The following is a 21,009-nucleotide window of genomic DNA, read 5'->3' as shown; positions in this document are numbered from 1 at the left end:
TTGAAAGGTGCTTTGTAGTGACCTCAGAAACTCAACTGACTCTAAGAGACTTTTGGAGAGATCACTTTAATATCCTCAATTGTGTAAACCTTATAGGTAAGGCTTGGGAGGGAGTGACTAAGAGGACCTTGAACTCTGCTTGGAAGAAACTGTGGCCAGAATGTGTAGACCAAAGGGATTTTGAAGGGTTTCAGGCTAACCCTGAGAATCCTATGCCAGTTGAGGAATCCATTATGGCGTTGGGAAAGTCCTTGGGGTTGGAGGTTAGTGGGGATGATGTGGAAGAGTTGGTGGAGGAGGACAATGAAGAACTAACCACTGATGAGCTGATAGATCAACTTCAACAGCAAGCGGCCAGACCTGAGGAAACTGGTTCGAAGGAGGGGAGAGAGAAATTGAAGAAATTGCCTACTACAAAGATTAAGGAAATCTGTGCAAAGTGGCTTGAAGTGCAAACCTTCATGGATGAAAATCACCCTCACACAGCTATTGCAAGCTGTGCTGGTGACTATTACACTGACAATGTTATGAAACACTTTAGGGAAGTCATAAAGGAACGAGAGGTACAGGCCACTATGGACAGATATGTTGTGCGACAGAAGTCCAGTGACTCTGAAGCTGGTCCTGGTGGCATTAAAAGAAGAAGGGAAGTAACCCCAGAAAAGGACTTGACACCTCAAGTCTTAATGGAAGGGGATTCCCCTTCTAAACACTAAGACTCTCTCCTCCTCCCATCCCATCAATCATCACCAGATCTTCAATAAAAGTAAGTGTCATGTAATTGTGCATGCCTTTTTCAGTTTGTGTGTATTAAAATTAATATTTCATGTGGTAAAAATTTTTTTTTTCATACTTTGGGGTGTCTTGCACGGATTAATTTGATTTCCATTATTTCTTATGGGGAAAATTCATTCGCATAACGATAATTCCGCATAACAATGAGCTCTCTTGCACGGATTAACATCGCTATGCGGGGGTCCACTGTAGTGAGTTTTGGTCATAATTTGAAATATCTGTATTAGCGGAACGCCATAAAGCGAAATGCCATAAATCAGGGCCCTACTAAATATATATTATAGAACAATAGTAATAAAAAAAATTTGTATTGTTTGCTTGTGTAAACAAGTTTTGTAAACAATATATTGATAATTTTGTTTGTGCGCTTATTGTGTTGTATACAATGAGTGCATGTATGTACATTGCACCTTACTTTGGTCTCACAGGCCTAAGTTACCTGAAAAAATAAAGTAGGGGAAAAAGCAAGATACCTTCGAATGGGAGTAAAAAAGAGTTTACCAGGCGAGTGGTATTCATCGCTGTTGCCATACGCGGCTCATTTTCTGCCAACTTTGTGCCTCTATATCTCCATAAGTATTGATCGCAAAAATTTGTTTTGGGGCTTAACCCTTTCAGGGTTGCCAGACCCTCTCAGAAACTTGTTCTCAGGGTCGCCCAAATTTAAAAAAAAAATTTTTTTTCTTATGAAAAGATAGAGAATCTTTTTCCGATCATAATGACACTAAAAGCATGAAATTTGATGGAAAACTTACGGAATTATGCTCTCGCGAATTTAGCGGTCTCGATGATGTTGATGCATCGGCGATTTTGCCCACTTTGAGCCCTATTTACGGCCAATTCCAGTGTACTAGTCGACAAAAATCATAACGATTTTGCTAGAACTTCATTTTTTCTATCAAATGAGTACAAGAAACCACCCATTTACCAATTTCAACTATCCAATGCAGTGGTCAGAATTTAGCAATTTTGTCAATTTCACACAAATTTCAAAAGATGCCAATTTCCAAATAGGGTCCAGAATAAACAAGAAAGACATTCCTGGCACTAAAATAACATTTCCTCTGTTCACTAGTCACGTCCCCATGCCCCTCTTACATTCTTTTGCTTTCCACTTTGAATTTTTATTCTCACAAAAAATAGAAGATTTACTGTTATGCAGCCTACTGCATTAGTGTAGAAATGGTATAAATAATATTGGTGCACTTGTGAAAGAATATTAGACTCACCAGTTGACATGTATTGGACGCTTAGCATGATTTGTTTAGTTTTGAACTTTGGTAAAAATTGAACATTTCTGCTACTTTGAGCTAAATTTCAAGGTACTTTTCATTTTAAAACCAGTCAAAATCATCTCAATTTCTATAATATGTCTTTAATTCTATAAAATGAGACCAGGAAAACTAGAATACAACAATAAATACCATACGAAAATACAGTGCAAAGCCGCTGTGTGCTGCAGTATTTTTTTTATACTGCGCACACTGACCACATAGACCCATTCTTTCATATGTAGGCCTACCAGCTTCCTCTCACTAGATTTGAGGGCGCTAGAATTTAGGCATACTAGTATGTCAAAAACCCTGATGCGTAAGCCGTACTAGTACATCCGAAACCCTGAAAGGGTTAAAACAATTAGAAAATTAATCTTAACATTTTCATAAAAAAAAATATTTTTTTTTTTTAATATTCTTTGACACCAGGAGACACTTCAGGATTTGGGGTCGTGACAGTCGCAACCATAAATCCTGAAGTGTCTCCTGGTGTCGCAAAATATTTGAAAAAAAAAAAATAGTTTTTTTCTATGAAATGATAAGAGAATCTTTTCCCGATGATAATGACACCAAAAGTATGAAATCTGATGGAAAACTTACGGAATTATGCTCTTGCGAAGCTAGCAAACCTCAGCGACATTTATGCATCGGCGATTTCACCCAATTTGAGCCCTATTTTCGGCCAATTCCATTGTTCCAGTCGACCAAACTCATAGCCATTTCTTTAGAACTCCATTTGTTCTATCGACTGAGGACAAGAAACTGCCCATTTACCAATTTCAACTACCCAATAAAGTGATCAGAATCGGCAATATGGCCAATTTCATGCAAATTAAAAAATATGTCAATTTCAAAATAGGGTCCAGAATGAACAATACAGACATTCCTGGCACTAAAATAACATTTTCTCTGTTCATCAGTCACGTCTCCAGGCCCCTGTTATAAAACTCTTGCTTTCTATTTTGAACTTTTATTCACACAAAAAATATAAGATTTACTGTTATGCAGATAACTGCAATATTGTAATAATTGTATAAATAACATCAACCCATTTGTGACTGTGTATCAGAATGGCTAGCTGGACATTTATTGGACAATGACGTCATTTGTTTATTCTTAAACATTACTCATGAAATCGTAATGACACGATTGCAAACAAACCATACCCCAGCTGGGATTGAACCCACGGTCAGAGTCTCAAAATTCCAGACCGTAGCGTTAGCCACTAGACCAGCTAGCCACAGTAAGATTCGTCCAACTAGGTATATTTCTACACCATAGGAAGGTTAGCACAGGCACCACTGTGACCAGTGGTGCCTGTGCTAACCTTCCTATGGTGTAGAAATATACCTAGTTGGACAAATCTTATTGTGGCTAGCTGGTCTAGCGGCTAACACGACGGTCTGGAGTTTTGAGACTCTCTGACTGCGGGTTCAATCTCGGCCGGGGTATGGTTTCTTGAACACTGGCAAAAATCAAGCATTTCTGCTACTTTGAGCTCCATTTCAAGATCTTTTTCAGAGTAAAACCAATCAAAATCACTTCAATTTCTATATGTTTTCCATTCTATCAAATGAGACCAAGAAAACAAGAATGCAACCATAAATACTGTACGAAAATACACCTCAAAGTCGGTGTTTTTATCCAAAAACACAGTTTTTTTTCTCGTTATGCAGTGTGTGCTGCAGGATTTTTTATACTGCACACACCGACTACACAGACCCATTCTCTCACATGTGGGCCTACCAGCTTCTTCTGCTTGATTTGAAGCCTCTAGAATTTTTGAGTAAAGTGGAACCTCGGCTTATGAATTTAATCTATTCCGTGGACTTGTTCGTATCCTGATTTGTTCGTACGCTGGGTCAATTTTCCTCATTTAAATTAAATGGAATGCAATTAATTCGTTTCAGCTGAATTCCTGCCCTCAAGAGGCATGACAAAATAACCCTATCATCAACTCTATGGCTTATTTATCTGTCAAAATTCATCTAATATGGCATAATAAACAATATAAATAACATAGAAACCTGATATACACTCTAGAATGAATAAAATATGTCATTACATGGACAGTGGAGGGAGGAGGATTGTGGTTGCGAGAGTGGTCGCGCATTCTTGCTATGAAAACATCAGAGGTGTTATTATAAGAGAAAACAGTTTGTGAGGCTGAATTAGATCTGGTGTACATACATTTACATACCTTTTAAAAGAAATGCAGAGAAGCATATCCTGTCAGGAGTTCACACTTTTCTTAAGAACTGCTATGTACAATTTTTATGTTTAACTCACTACACTACATATCGCATGTGAGCTGTTTCTCCATCAACCATATCAACAGCAGCTTTTCCATCTTTTCATTTACAGAGGTCCGCTGCTTAGAAATTACTGTAACACCCTTTGCTGGTGCTATAGCTTTTATAGGCTCCTTCTGCTTTAGTATTGTACATATAGTAGAGGGGCTATACTTGTACTCACTCGCCAAGTCCTCAACCCACGTACCTAGTCTGTGCTTAACAATGATTTCTTGCTTTAATTCCATGCAAATCATCCTCTTTTTCTTCTCGGCACTGTCCTTTGGAAGAAAGAAATCTGGTGAATTAACCCTTTCAGGGTTTTCGACGTACTAGTACAGCTTACGCACCAGGGTTATTGACGTACTAGAATGCCTAAATTCTAGCGCCTTCAAATCTAGCGAGAGAAAGCTGGTAGGCCTACATATGAAAGAATGGGTCTATGTGGTCAGTGTGTGCAGTATAAAAAAAAATCCTGCAGCACACAGTGCGTAATGAGAAAAAAAAACCTGTTTTTTTTTTATTAAAACAGCGACTTTGCACTGTATTTTCGTATGGTATTTATGGTTGTATTCTAGTTTTCCTGATCTCATTTTATAGAATGGAAGACATATTACAGAAATTGAGATGATTTTGATTGGTTTCACAATGAAAAGTACCTTGAAATTGAACTCAAAGTAGCAGAAATGTTTGATTTTTACCAAAGTTCAAAAGTAAACAAATCATGCCAAGCGTCCAATACACGTCAACTGGTGAGTAATATTCTTTCACAGATGCGCTGATATTATTTATACCATTTCTACACTAATGCAGTAGTCTGCATAACAGTAAATCTTATATTTTTTTGTACGAATAAAAATTCAAAGTGGAAAGCAAAAGAATATAAGAGGGGCCTGGGGACGTGACTAACAAACAGAGAACTTGTTATTTTAGTGCCAGGAATGTCTGTCTTGTTTATTCTGGAACCTATTTGGAAATTGGCATCATCTGAAATTTGTGTGAAATTGGCAAAATTGCCAATTTCTAACCACTTTATTGGATAGTTGAAATTGGTAAATGGGTGGTTTCTTGTACTCATTCGATAGAAAAAAATGGAGTTCTAGCAAAATAAATATGATTTTTGTTGACTAGTACACAGGAATTGGCCAAAAATAGGGCTCAAGGTGGGCAAAATCGCCAATGCATAAACATCGGTGAGACCGCTAAGTTCGTGAGAGCATAATTCCGTAAGTTTTCCATCAAATTTCATACTTTTGGTGTCATTATGATCGTGAAAAGATTCTCTATCATTTCATGAGAAAAAATCATTTTTTTTTTCCCGAAAAATTTTCGACCCTGAGAACAAGTTCAGGAGAGGGCCTCTCGACCCTGAAAGGGTTAATTGCATGAAACTTAAGGAAATCATGAGAATTCTTTGCACCATGAGGGTAGCTCTGTAAGCACACATGCACTGGTGAGCATTGTGGTGGTGGTGTCAAACTAAATTACAGTGGACCCTGGTTTTTCATAATTAATCCATTCCAGAGAGTGTGACTATTATTGAAATTGATGATTTGCGAATCCATTTTCCCCATAAGAAGTTCCAGACACCCAGAAGTATCAACAAAAAAAATTTCTTTTACCTTAAAGATAGATTTACTTGCACAAAAGAATGAACATTCAACATGACAGTTACCTTTACTGAAGACTGTTGTTGGTGAATGGAAGACTGGGAGGAGGAGAGAGGGAAGAGAGGTTATTGTTTGAAAGGGGAATCCCCCTCCATAAAAACTCTAGGTCACTTCAGGGGTCTCTTCCCTAGCCACTTCCCTAGCTTAAATATAGATTTACATGCAGAAAAGAATGCCAAATAAATGTAAAGCACTAATAAAATGTATAAATGAACATTTAACATCGCACATACCTTTACTGAAGACTCTTGGTGTATGGCAGACGGGGCAGAGGGAGGGGAGGCGAGTTTATTGTTGGAGAATATGACACTAATATCCACTCTACAACTTATTTATCTATCACAATTCAACTAATATGACATAATAAACAATACGTACTAATAACACAGAAACATGGAATATACTCTAGAATGAATAAAATAAGTCATTATTAATGTCACAAGAGGTGTTCTGCTTTTGTTGTTGGGTGTATAAGGGCCACTGTGAGCATAAGCCGTCCATAATGGTGGTGAAGCAGCAGCTGAGGCGCTGGTGTTTTCTGTAGCCCTATATAACTAACAACATTGGAGGAGTTAGTAGAATCACTGAATCACTGAAGAAGGCACCCTCTACCACCATCACAACCACTACCACCATCACTACCACTATCACAACCACTATCATAACCACTATCACAACCACTACCACCCTATACCATAATCAGAACTGCTACCACCATCACTACCACCTTCTACCACCATCACTACCACCCTCTACCACCATCACTACCACCCTCTACCACCATCACTACCACCCTCTACCACTATCACAACTGCTACCACTCTACCACCACCACTTTCATATTTTTCTACAATCTTTTTCTTAAATTATATGTGTTTCTTACATTCTTTACCAAAGGGCTGGCACTAGTAGCTTTCTTTGGAGCCAAGGTGACCTATTTAGCAGTTGGAAGCACTAAAACGAATGGAATACTATGAAATGTATTGTATGAACTCGTGGGATCATCCTCACTCACTGATAAACAATGGCACTCTGGCTGGGAATGGAGTGTGAGGCGGCTCAGGGCCATGTGTACGCATCCCAGATGAATGACTATTTGCAAGTCAAACAACAATTTGAGTCAATGTTTTGATGAAAAAAGTTTCGATTTCCGGAAATTACGACTTTCGAGCTTTACGAAAAATGAAGGACCACTGTATATGCAGTATGTACATAGTAGTAGTATTATAATTATTATTATTGTACTATTACATATTATATTGTTATTATTATATTATATGGAATTATTATTATGTATTATCATTATTAGTACATATAATAATAATAATTATTATAACAATAATAATACAATATAATGGTAATAATAATAATAACAGTAAGGAGAAACTTCAAAAGGATACCAGTAGTTGGCCCCACCATCAGCAAAACATTGGTAACCACTACTAGTACACTTTTCACCTGTCTAGACTTAAGTAGTCTATTAGTACAGTGGACCCCCAGTTTACAATATTATTTCATTCCAGAAGTATGTTCAGGTGCCAGTACTGACCGAATTTGTTCCCATAAGGAATATTGTGAATTAGATTAGTCCATTTCAGACCCCCAAATATACACATACAAACGCACTTACATAAATACACTTACATAATTGGTCGCATTGGGAGCTGATCGTAAACCAGGGGTCCACTGTATTTTGTTAAGTCTGCCCGAAATGCCTCGGCATGACAGTGGCTTTCTTTGCTCTAATCATATTATGATATGTAAATACACACTGTAACCTTTGCAAAGAAATAAATATTTTATTTATTTATAAACCTTCCTTGAGGGGTAAGTTCACATCCTGAAATTTCTTTTGCAACCAGAAGCAAAAAATCGACCAAAAGACAGTTTGTATCCTGAAAAATTCACATTGTGGGGCGTTCGTAAGCCGATGTTCCACTGTACATATACGTCAAACACAGTGGCTCGAAAGAAGTATATATACGACCGAAACAGTCAAAGGGTTGATACTTTAGGGTGTCTGGAATGGATTAATTTGATTTCCATTACAGTGGTCCCTCGTTGTTCGTAATTAATCCGTTCCTGGAGCCGTTACTATAAACGAAATTTACGATTTACGAATCAATTTTCCCCATAAGAAATAATGTAAATACAATTAATCCGTTCCTGACACCCAGAAGTATTAAAACAAAAAAAAATTTAACATGAAATATACATGTAGTACATAAACAATACAATGGGAAATGATGAATGAAACATTAACAGCAATACACTTACCTTTACTGGAGATTCTTCTTAGTGTAGGGGAGACTGGAGGAGGAGAGTGTGGATTGTTTATAGTTTGGAAGGGGAATCCCCTTCCATCAGCACCTCAGGTACCATTTGCTTTTCTGGGGTTGCTTCTCTTCTCTGTTTCTTAATGCCACTAGGACCACCTTGAGAGTCACTGGAGTCCTGTCTCACAAAATAACTGTGGAGAGAGCTCTGTTTCTGGCGTCTCTTTAACACTTCCCTAAAATGGCCCAAGACTTTGTCACTGTACATGTTGTCAACCTGGCTTGCAACAACCTTGTTAGGGTGATGTTTCTCCATAAAGCTTTCCATCTTACCCCACATAGTAAAAATCTCTTTAATTTCTGAAGAAGGCACCTTCTTCCATCTCTCTTCCTCCTCCTCTGCAGCAAGATTCTGAGCTGTGATGTGTTGCTCTTCCTGCTGAAGCTCTTGCAGCTCCTCAGTGGTGAGCTCTTCATTGTGGTCTTCCACCAATTCTTCCACATCCTCCAAACTCACATCCAACCCCATGGAACTCCCCAGTGCCACAATTGATTTTACAACAGACATAGGCTCATTAGGGTCAGTCCCAAATCCTTCAAAATCCCTCTTGTCGACACAATCTGGCCACAATTTTCTCCAGGCAGAGTTCAAAGTCCTGGTAGTCACTCCCTCCCAAGCCATACCTATAAGGGTTATGCAGTGGAGGATGCTGAAGTGTTCTCTCCAAAATTCCCTTAGGGTCAAGCGAGTGTCTGTGGTCACAGTCAAGCACCTGTGAAACATTGCTTTTGTGTAGAGTTTTTTAAAGTTTGCAATAACCTGCTGGTCCATGGGTTGGAGAAGAGGAGTGGTATTCGGGGGCAATAACTTTACTGTGATGAACCCAAACTCCTCGAAAATTAGGTCATCCAACTTTGGAGGATGAGCAGGTGCATTGTCCATTACTAGCACGCACTTGAGATCCAATTTCTTTTCCAGGAGATACTCCTTCACACTAGGCCCAAACACTTAATTGAATCACTCGACGAAAATTTCCCTCGTGACCCATGCCTTACTATTAGATTTCCAAAACACACACACAATTTACTCTTCATAACATTGTTTTTCCTGAACACTCTGGGATTTTCAGAATGGCACACTAGTAATGGCTTCACTTTGAAATCCCCACTAGCATTAGCACAGAATATTAGCATCAGCCTGTCTTTCATAGGCTTGTGTCCTGGCATTGCCTTTTCCTCTTGTGTAATGAAGGTCCTCTTTGGCATTTTCTTCCAAAAGAGGCCTGTTTCGTCACAATTGAACACTTGTTCAGGTTTCAGTCCTTCAGCCTCCATGTACTCCTGGAATTCATGCACATATTTTTCAGCCGCCTTGTGGTCCGAACTGGCAGCCTCACCATGCCTTACCACACTGTGTATGCCAGTACGGTTCTTAAATCTCTCAAACCAGCCTTTGCTGGCCTTAAATTCACTCACTTCACCACTATTTGCAGGCAATTTCTTTACCAAATCTTCATGCAACTGTCTAGCCTTTTCACAAATAAACAAAGTCATAAGAGTATCTCTTGCTAATTGTTTCTCATTTATCCACACCAATAATAACTTCTCAACCTCTTCGAGTACTGGTGATCTCATTTTTGTCAGCATAGTTACTCCCTTTGCAACAACAGCATCCTTTATTTCCTTTTTCTTGGCCACTATGGAACATAAGGTTGTGTAGGGTTTCTTATACATCCTGGACAGTTCGGCCACACTTGTACCACTTTCATATTGTTCAATGATGGTTTTCTTAAATTCAATCGTATTTCTCACCTTTACCACAGGCTTGGCACTAGGAGCTTTCTTTGGAGCCATGGTAGCTTATTTAGTACTTGTAAGCACTAAAATAAATGGAATATTATGAAATATTTCGCTGGAGCACGTGAGGGGACCTTCGCTCACTGGTAAACAATGCCAGACTGGCTGCCGCCCTGGCTCACGCCGTGGGTACGCGTCCCGGACGAACTACGACTCGCGAGTCAACCTATGAAAAGCGAGTCCATGTTTATATGAAAATACCCCTATGATTGGCGAATTTTACGATTGCCGGGAACTACGAAAAGCGGGGGACCACTGTATTTCTTATGGGGAAAATTAATTCGGATAATGAAAAAATCAGTTAAAGACAAGCTCTCTGGAACGGATTAATTTTGTTACCTGAGGGTCCACTGTACTGTATGTTGCTTCAAATATTTTAAAATAACTTTTAACTCTTAAACGGTCCAAACGTATATATACGTTCTTTTACGTAGCACCCCAAATGCATATACAGTGGACCCCCGCATAGCGACTTTAATCCGTGCAAGAGGGCTGATTGTTATGCGAAATGTTCGGTATGCGAATGAATTTTCCCCATAAGAAATAATGGAAATCAAATTAATCCGTGCAAGACACCCAAAAGTACGAAAAAAAATTTTTTACCACATGAAATATACATTTTCCTACACACAAAGAGAAGGATACATGCACAATAGTAGAGTAGTACATGCACAATATATATTGTGCATGTACTACTCTACTAAATGAAGAATAAATGACACTTACCTTTATTGAAGATGCAGCAATGACTGATGAGACACTGTGTCCTGGGAGTGCCTTTTCCTCCTGAGTACTGTAGGTCCTGTTTGGCATTTTCTTCCAGAACAGGCCTTATCACACTGTGTATGCCACTACGATTCTTAAATCTCTCAAACCAACCTTTGCTGGCTTTAAATTCACCAATATGAGCACTAGTTCCAGGCATTTTTCCCTGTTCACCTGGGTGTTAGTCGACTGGTGTGGGTTGCATCCTGGGAGACAAGATTAAGGACCCCAATGGAAATAAGTTAGACAGTCTTCGATGACACTGACTTTTTTGGGTTATCCTGGGTGGCAAATCCTCTGGGGTTAATTGTTTCTTGGTATTCTCAATAAGCCACACCAACAACGGTGCTACAGCAGCAGCAGCTGACGGTGGTACAGCAGCAACAGACGATGCTACAGCAGCAGCAGACGATGCTACAGCAGCAGCAGACGATGCTACAGCAGCAGCAGACGATGCTACAGCAGCAGCAGACGATGCTACAGCAGCAGCAGCAGCTGACGGTGGTACAACAGCAGCAGCAGCTGACGGTGGTACAGCAGCAGCTGTACCACCAATAGTAGCGATGGTTGATTGGGGTTTATTATACAACCTGGCCAGCTCGGAGACACGCACTCCACTTTCATACTTATCAATGATCTTTTTCTTCATCTCTATAGTAATTCTCACCCTTATTGCTGTAGGGTTGGCACTAGAAGCTTTCTTGGGGCCCATGGTCACTTATTTTCCAGAAAAAATCACCAAAAACACTGTAATAATACAAAATGTTCCGATTGTATACTTGGATGTTACCACGGAGGCTGGCTGGTAAACAATGCCACCGGCGGAACATGTGAGCGTGGCTCAGGCCGCACATTGGACGCGTCTCGGACGAAGGGCGGTGAGCGGGTTTTTGGGTGGTATGCGAGGCAAAATTTTTGCGAAAAAAGCGAGCGGTATGCGGATTGTACGGTATGCAATGCGTGCGGTATGCGGGGGTCCACTGTACAGTGGTCCCTCGCTTTTTTGTAGTTCTCGGCAATCGTAAATTTCGCCAATCATAGGGTTATTTTCGTATAAACATGGACTCGCTTTTCATAGGTTGACTCACGAATAGTAGTTCGTCCGGGACGCGTATGCACGGTGTGAGCAGGGGCGGCCTCCCTACCCAGCCAGTCTGGCATTGTTTACCAGTGAGTGAAGGTCCCCTCAAGTGCTCCTACGAAATATTTCGTAATATTCCACTCATTTTAGTGCTTGCAAGTACTAAATAAGCTACCATGGCTCCAAAGAAAGCTCCTAGTGCCAAGCCTGTGGTAAAGAAGGTGAGAAATATGTACAGTGACAAAGTCTTGGGCCATTTTAGGGAATTGTTAAAGAGACTCCAGAAACAGAGCTCTCTCCACAGTTACTTTGCGAGACAGGACTAGAGTGACTCTCAAGGTGGTCCAAGTGGCATTAAGAAACAGAGAAGAGAAGCAACCCCAGAGAAGCAATTGGTACCTGAGGTGTTGCTGGAAGGGGATTCCCCTTCCAAACTGTAAACAATCCAATCTCTCTCCTCCTCCAGTCTCCCATACACTAAGAAGAATCTCCAATAAAGGTAAGCGTTACACTGTTAATGTTTCATTCATCATTTCCCATTGTATTGTTTATGTACTACATGTATATTACATGTAAAAAAATTTTTTGTTTTAATACTTCTGGGTGTCAGGAACGGATTAATTGTATTTACATTATTTCTTATGGGGAAAATTGATTCGCAAATCGTAAATTTCATTTATAGTAATGGCTCCAGGAACGGATTAATTACGAAAAACGAGGGACCACTGTATATGTTTTATTTTTCCTGCCTTCAAATTTGACACGATTGGCCTGAGATGCCTTGTCAGCATAGAATGGGTCCTAACACTTAGTGTGCGCGGTATTAAAAAAAATCTGGGACCACTTAGTGCCTTGTGGGAGCGCCAGTTAAACTGAGCACCAGCTAGAGCAAACAGTGCAGCAAACACCAAGGATTCGCTGATGTAATATCATATTAACATCCCCCTTTTAAGAGGAAAGTGATGTTAACCCCAAGTTTAGGGTCTGTCTATCTCTGTATCTCTGTCTGTCTATCTCTGTATCTCTGTCTATCTGTCTGTCTGTGTCTGTCTCTGTCTCTATCTGTCTTTGTCTATCTGTCTCTGTATCTCTTTCAATCTGTCTCTCTTTCTATCTGTCTATCTCTGTCTCACAGGTACACATTATTACAAGTATACATAGTGTAAATTACCTAGGATAACCCAAAAAATCCAGACAAAGTGCTATACTCTGCTTGAAGATGTGAGTAAACGTGATGATGCAGTCTTGTGGCTCTCTCTGAGACAGAGAGCTAGATGGATAGACAGAGACAGGGAGCTTGACAGACAGACAGACATGTCTGTGTACCAGCAAAAACAAAGTGAGGGCGATGCTCATCAAATATCACCTCTAATCTTTTCTTATCAGCTGCACCCTCCCCCACCCTCACGTATGCTCATCAAACGTCAGCTCTTATCAGTTATCTCATCTTATCATGTCACTGTCAGGGGTGGACTTCGTTTTTCATGCTTCAAGGGAACTTATTATTACCTATTATTATTTTTTTTTTTCAACAAACCAGTCGTATCCCACCAAGGCAGGGTGGTTCAAAAAGAAAAACGAAAATCTCCGTTTCTAAATTTAGTAATTTATACAGGAGAAGGGGTTACTAGCCCCTTACTCCTAGCATTTTAGTCGCCTCTTACAACACGCATAGCTTACGGAGGAAGAATTCTGTTCCACTTCCCCATGGAGGTAGGAGGAAATGAACAAGAACAAGAACTAGTAAGAAAATAGAAGAAAACCCAGAGGGGTGTATATATATATGCTTGTACATGTATGTGTAATGTGACTTAAGTGTAAGTAGAAGTAGCAAGATGTACCTGAAACCTTGCATGTTCATGAGACAGAAAAATGGACACCAGCAATCCTACCATCAAGTAAAACAATTACAGGCTTTCGTTTTACACTCAGTGGGCAGGACGGTAGTACCTCACTGGGTGGTTGCTGTCTACCAGCCTACTACCTATTATTCTTTCTTTCAACACACCGGCCGTATCCCACCGAGGCAGGGTGGCCCAAAAGGAAAAACAAAAGTTTCTCCTTTTTCATTTAGTAATATATACAGGAGAAGGGGTTACTAGCCCCTTGCTCCTGGCATTTTAGTTGCCTCTTACAACACGCATAGCTTACGGAGGAAGAATTCTGTTCCACTTCCCCATGGAGTTAAGAGGAAATAAACAAGAACAAGAACTAGAAAGAAAATAGAAGAAAACCCAGAGAGGTGTGTATATATATGCTTGTACATGTATGTGTATTGTGACTTAAGTGTAAGTAGAAGTAGCAAGACGTACCTGAAATCTTGCATGTGTATGAGACAGAAAAAAAGACACCAGCAATCCTATCGTGTAAAACAATTGCAGGCTTCTGTTTTACATTCACTTGGCAGGACGGTAGTACCTCCCTGGGTGGTTGCTGTCTACCAGCCTACTACCTATTATTATTATTACATATTATTCTTCTCCTCCTCCTCCTCCTCATTGTTATTATATACTTCCACATATCCAAAACATTGCTGGACATATAAATATTTTGTATATATTCCAAGACAATAGTAAATGGCTAAGGCAGGTGTAAATGTCCACCTGTCAGTGTGTTTCTGACAATTTGAGTACAATTTCAGTACCTAATACTAGTGTCAAAACAAAGATTGGTTATAAAATGACAAGAACTACTACAAATTGTAATTATCAGAACATAAAAATTACATAAAATAATATGAAAAATCCTAGGTAGTAGGTTGGTAAACAGCAAGCGCCCAGGGAGGTACTACCGTCCTGCCAAGTGAGTGTACAACGAAAACCTGTAATTGTTTTACATGATGGTAGGATTGCTGGTGTCTTTTGTCTGTCTCATAAACATGCAAGATTTCAGGTATGTCTTGCTACTTCTACTTGCACTTAGGTCACACTACACATACACGTACAAGCATATATATACACACCCCTCTGGGTATTCTTCTGTTTTCTTTCTAGTTCTTGTTCTTGTTTATTTCCTCTTATCTCCATGGGGAAGTGGAACAGAATTCTTCCTCCGTAAGCCATGCGTGTTGTAAGAGGCGACTAAAATGCCGGGAGCAAGGGGCTAGTAACCCCTTCTCCTGTATAAATTACTAAATTTAAAAGAGAAACTTTCATTTTTCTTTTTGGGCCACCCTGCCTTGGTGGGATACAGCCGGTGAGTTGAAAGAAAGAATATGAAAAATAGAAAAAAAGGTATATCGGCAACACTTCTGCAAGCGGCAGGACTCGATGTTGCTGTCACAGGAGCATCCAGTGCCAACTTCTTGGCCTCATATCTCGATAAGTACTGACCCTAAATTTTTTTATTCTAAAATACTTAAAAAAATGTGCTCTTTTTTACTATAAAAAAAAACTGATTTTTTTCCAAAATATTCGGGGCACTGAGCGAGTGAACATATATACACGTTTGGACCGTTTAACCCTTAAACGATCCAAATGTATGTATACAGTGGACCCCCGGTTCACGATATTAATCCGTTCCTGAGAGCTCATCATAAACCAAAATTATCGGAAAGCGAATCAATTTTCCCCATAAGAAATAATGGAAATCAAATTAATCCGTGCAAGACACCCAAAAGCATGAAAAAAAAACTCTTACCACATGATATATTAAGTTTAATGCAATATAATTACAATAACAATAATAACAATAGAATAATCGCAATAGAATAATTGACACTTACCTTTAATGAAGATCTGGTGATGATTGATGGGATGGGAGGAGGGGAGTGTGTCGAAGTTTTTAATGTTTAGAAGGGGAATCCCCCTCCATTAGGACTTGAGGTAGCAAGTCCTTTTCTGGGGTTACTTCCCTTCTTCTTTTAATGCCACTAGGACCAGCTTGAGAGTCACTGGACTTCTGTTGCACAACATATCTGTCCATAGAGGCCTGTACCTCTCGTTCCTTTATGACTTTCCTAAAGTGGTTCACAACATTGTCAGTGTACAGGTTGCCAACACGGCTTGCAGTAGCTGTGTCAGGGTGATTTTCATCAAAAAAGGTTTGCACTTCAAGCCACTTTGCACACATTTCCTTAATTTCAATAGTCATTAGCACCCTTGGTCTCGATGGGTTGGCATTAGAAGCTTTCTTGGGGCCCATGGTGACTTATTTTGCAGAAAAAAGCACCAAAAACAGTGATAATATGGATAATACAGAATGTACCAAATGTATCCTTAGATGCGCACACACTGGCTGGCTTGTAAACACTGGACACGTCTCGTATGAATTGTATCGCATACCGGGTTGTGTAACGGGAACCGAGGCAAATTTTCTGCGATATAATGCATCGGTTACCGGATTTATCGGATACTGTTAGCATCGCGAACTGGGGGTCCACTGTATATATGTTTTTTTTGTCATTCATTCAACACTGCCACAATAAGCCTGAGTCACCTAGAAATGAGAGAATGGGTGTGCGCACTCACTGTGCACCATATTAAAATAATTGGGGATGCCTGGGTACCATATGCTCTTTTTTCCTATTAAAAAAAAAATTCTCAAAAAATTTGGGGCGCTACGCGAGTGAACATATATATACATTTGGACCGTTTAGGGGTTAAGGGTTAAGGCGACTTTACAGAGAATGATGTAACTATTAAAAAGGTGTTAATTTCTTTAGCTAACATTTAATTTACATTAAGATTGAAAAGAGTTGAATGTATTGGCACTAAGTGCCAATAATTCTTCAATAACTGAAACAGATCCAATATAATGACGAAAATGTATTGGCATAAACTAACTATAATTCACTAGACAAATAAAACAGAAGAATAAATACATGAACTAGAGGAGACATAAAGCTACAATAATGAAAGCTTAAAATTGAAAGACATGCAGATCACCAATGTTGGAGAAAATAAATTGAATAAAAACAAATTAACTTGAATTTATTTCCATTATAAAATATTACTCAGTACTTTTAAAATAATACTATTTATAATAATCATTACAGATTTTGAAAAAAGGCAATCAGTAGTGATTTTTAAGGAATAAGAAAGATTTATTGGTAAATTCAACTATTATACTCTTTCAACTGACCCGTCTTACCAAACATTTTTAAAGTGAATACAGTAGTTCTCTTCTGTAAGTGCTTTTTTCTCCTGATAGAGGTTCATGAATTCTAACACTGTAAAACCATTCAGTAATCTATTATTGAGGTGGTTTGGACATTTATAGTTGGAGAAAAATGGCATGGCTAGGAGGGCAAATAAATTAGGAATGGAGGGGAGGGAGGTTTGGGGTTATTGTAGGATAGGTTGGGGGGAGGGGAGGGGTGAAAGAGGTTAGACATCTAAAAGGCTTGTGTGAGTATATTACATAGGAGTGGAGTTATGACTTGATGTTCTGCTGGAGTGTGAGCAAGGTAACATTTTTGAAAGGATTCAGGGAAACCAGCTGATCAGACTTGAAGTCCTAGAGATGGGAAGTTCAGTGCCTGCACTCTGAAGGAGGGGGTGGGGATGTTGTGATTTGGAGGGTCATCTGAACTGTTATGTCATCATCATTCTGGTATCTGAACTGTTATGTCATCATGATTCTGGTAAGAGTGACTGAATGACGGTGAAAGCGTTTTCTTCTTTCTCAAGTCATCCTGCCTTGGTGGGAGACAGCTGGTGTATTATTATTAAATATAACAAGTGACAAACACTTAAGCAACATACAGCAATATACAGTACATAATATGAAACTTCACAACTGTAAATCATTTTGTCTTGAAAGGTTATGATGGCCATTTTACTCACATTATCATTTATTCCTCTAGGCTTCATGAAGCTTTTGATATTGATAATAATGCACAATCCATGAGGGTAGCACGTGGGCAAGGGGTAATAGTTCTCTTCATTTGTCTGCGATTTTTGTGGTGCAAGAGATGGAGTGCAAGAAGCTCCTGAGGTTGTTAGGTGGAATGAAAGGTTCATCAGTAAATTTAGTTTACCCAAAAGCCATTTTCTACTACTGGTAATATACTTAAGATTATAATTATTTCTGCCTTCTCTACCCATTCACATCTTAGTTATACGACAGGTACATTCAGTAGGGCCCCACTTATATGGCAGGTTAGGTTCCAGGCTACCGCCATAAAGTAGAAATTACCATAAAGTGGAACGCCATTTTTTCCACTTATAAATGCATATAAATGCCAGATAAAAAGTTTACATTGACATGTATTAAGAAGCATTAAAAAACAATAAAAAGATAAAGTACATACCCAGTAAATGACTTACTTTAAAATATTTGTAGTCTTAATGCAAGGTGAGTAGTATTTATTGTAGGTAGCCAGGTGTGGTAGCTCCCACACCAGCTACCATAACTACACGACATATACAATTTAAATTTAAAGCGCCCCAAAGCGATTATTATTATCACCATCAATGTATGTTGCTCACTGAGATTAATTATTTCTATCTATTACCCTTAGATACATCGTTAACAAGAGAACGAGTAAATGAGAGAGAAAGAGAGACGCTGAAAATGTAAACAAACAAATGAAGGCGTAAGGGGAGTCACTTCGTCAGAAGAAACCATATCAATACCTGTCTACTTTTGGTTCAAATAAGTACATTTCCATGGGGAAGTGGAATAAGAATCTTTCCTCCGTAAGCCATGCGTGTTGTAAAAGTCAACTAAAATGCTGGGAACAATGGGCTAGTAACCCTTTTTCCTGTAAAGATTACTAAAAAGAATAAGAAGAAGAAAATTGTCAAAGTGGGAAGTCTGAATGTGCGTGGATGTTGTGCAAATGATAAGAAAGTGATGATTGTGGATGTTATGAATGAGAAGAAGCTGGATGTCCTGGCTTTAAGTGGAACAAAGCTGAAGGGGGTGGGAGAGTTTCAGTGGAGAGGAATAAATGGGATTAGGTCAGGGGTTTCAAATAGAGTTAGAGCTAAAGAAGGAGTAGCAATAATGTTGAAGGATAAGATATGGCAGGAAAAGAGGGACTATAAATGTATTAATTCAAGGATTATGTGGAGTAAAATAAAGGTTGGATGTGAAAAGTGGGTAATAGTAAGCGTATATGCACCTGGAGAAGAGAGAAGTGTAGACGAGAGAGAGAGATTTTGGGAAATGTTGAGTGAATGCGTGGGGAGTTTTGAACCAAGTGTGAGAGTACTTATGGTTGGGGATTTCAATGCTAAAGTGGGTAAAAATGTTATGGAGGGAGTAGTAGGTAAATTTGGGGTGCCAGGGGTAAATGTAAATGGGGAGCCTTTAACTGAGCTACGTATAGAAAGAGATTTGGTAATAAGTAATACATATTTTATGAAAAAGAGGATAAATAAATATACAAGGTATGATGTAGCACGTAATGAAAGTAGTTTGTTAGATTATATATTGGTGGATAAAAGGTTGATGGGTAGGCTCCAGGATGTACATGTTTATAGAGGGGCAACTGATATATCGGACCATTATTTAGTTGTAGCTATAGTTAGAGTAAGAGGTAGATGGGACAAGCGGAAGGTGGCAACAACAAGTAAGAGAGAGGTGAAAGGGTATAAACTAAGGGAGGAGGAAGTTCGGGTGAGATATAAGCGACTATTGGCAGAAAGGTGGGCTAGTGCAAAGTTGAGTAGTGGGGGGGTTGAAGAGGGTTGGAATAGTTTTAAAAATGCAGTATTAGATTATGGGGCAGAAGTTTGTGATTATAGGAGGGTGGGGGCAGGAGGAAAGAGGAGTGATTGGTGGAATGATGAAGTAAAGGGTGTGATAAAAGAAAAAACTTAGCTTATGAGAGGTTTTTACAAAGCAGAAGTGCTATAAGAAGAGCAGAGTACATGGAGAGTAAAAGAAAGGTGAAGAGAGTGGTGAGAGAGTGCAAAAGGAGAGCAGATGATAGAGTGGGGGAGGCACTGTCAAGAAATTTTAATGAAAATAAGAAAAAAATTTTGAGTGAGTTATACAAGAAAGCCTAGGGAATGTATGAATTTGTCGGTTAAAAACAGAGTAGGGAAGTTAGCAGATGGGGAGATGGAGGTATTAGGTAGATGGCGAGAATATTTTGAGGAACTTTTAAATGTTGAGGAAGAAAGGGAGGCGGTAATTTCATGCACTGGCCAGGGAGGTATACTATCTTTTAGGAGTGAAGAAGAGCAGAATGTAAGTGTGGAGGAGGTACATGAGGCATTATGTAGAATGAAAGGAGGTAAAACAGCTGGAACTGATGGGATCATGACAGAAATGTTAAAAGCAGGGGGGATATAGTATTGGAGTGGTTGGTACTTTTGTTTAATAAATGTATGAAAGAGGGGAAGGTACCTAGGGATTGGCAGAGAGCATGTATAGTCCCTTTATATAAAGGGAAGGGGGACAAAAGAGATTGTAAAAATTATAGAGGAATAAGTTCACTGAGTGTACCAGGAAAAGTGTACGGTAGGGTTATAATTGAAAGAATTAGAGGTAAGACAGAATGTAGGATTGCGGATGAGCAAGGAGGTTTCAGAGTGGGTAGGGGATGTGTAGATCAAGTGTTTACATTGAAGCATATATGTGAACAGTATTTAGATAAGGGTAGGGAAGTTTTTATTGCATTTATGGATTTAGAAAAGGCATATGACAGAGTGGATAGGGGAGCAATGTGGCAGATGTTGCAAGTATATGGAATAGGTGGTAAGTTATTAAATGCTGTAAAGAGCTTTTATGAGGATAGTGAGGCTCAGGTTAGGGTGTGTAGAAGAGAGGGAGACTACTTCCCAGTAAAAGTAGGTCTTAGACAGGGATGTGTAATGTCACCATGGTTGTTTAACATATTTATAGATAGGGTTGTAAAAGAAATAAATGCTAGGGTGTTCGAGAGAGGGGTGGGATTAAATTATGGGGAATCAAATACAAAATGGGAATTGACACAGTTACTTTTTGCTGATGATACTGTGCTTATGGGAGATTCTAAAGAAAAATTGCAAAGGTTAGTGGATGAGTTTGGGAGTGTGTGTAAAGGTAGAAAGTTGAAAGTGAACA

The 21,009-nt window shown here is 39.2% G+C and overlaps 1 protein-coding gene across 1 annotated transcript in view; it reads right to left on the bottom strand.

Moving 5' to 3' along the window:
• Positions 1 to 21,009, bottom strand: part of LOC128692088 (caspase-8-like) — a 278,225-nt gene that overhangs the window by 151,017 nt on the left and 106,199 nt on the right. Inside the window, exon 7 of the mRNA XM_053781078.2 lies at positions 17,796 to 17,941. Coding sequence (XP_053637053.2) covers positions 17,796 to 17,941 — 146 coding nt within the window. The remainder of the gene's footprint in view (positions 1 to 17,795; positions 17,942 to 21,009) is intronic.

Source organism: Cherax quadricarinatus, chromosome 15 (genome assembly GCF_038502225.1).
Source record: "Cherax quadricarinatus isolate ZL_2023a chromosome 15, ASM3850222v1, whole genome shotgun sequence".
Classification (NCBI taxonomy): domain Eukaryota; kingdom Metazoa; phylum Arthropoda; class Malacostraca; order Decapoda; family Parastacidae; genus Cherax; species Cherax quadricarinatus.
This window is presented reverse-complemented; position numbering and strand designations above follow the sequence as displayed.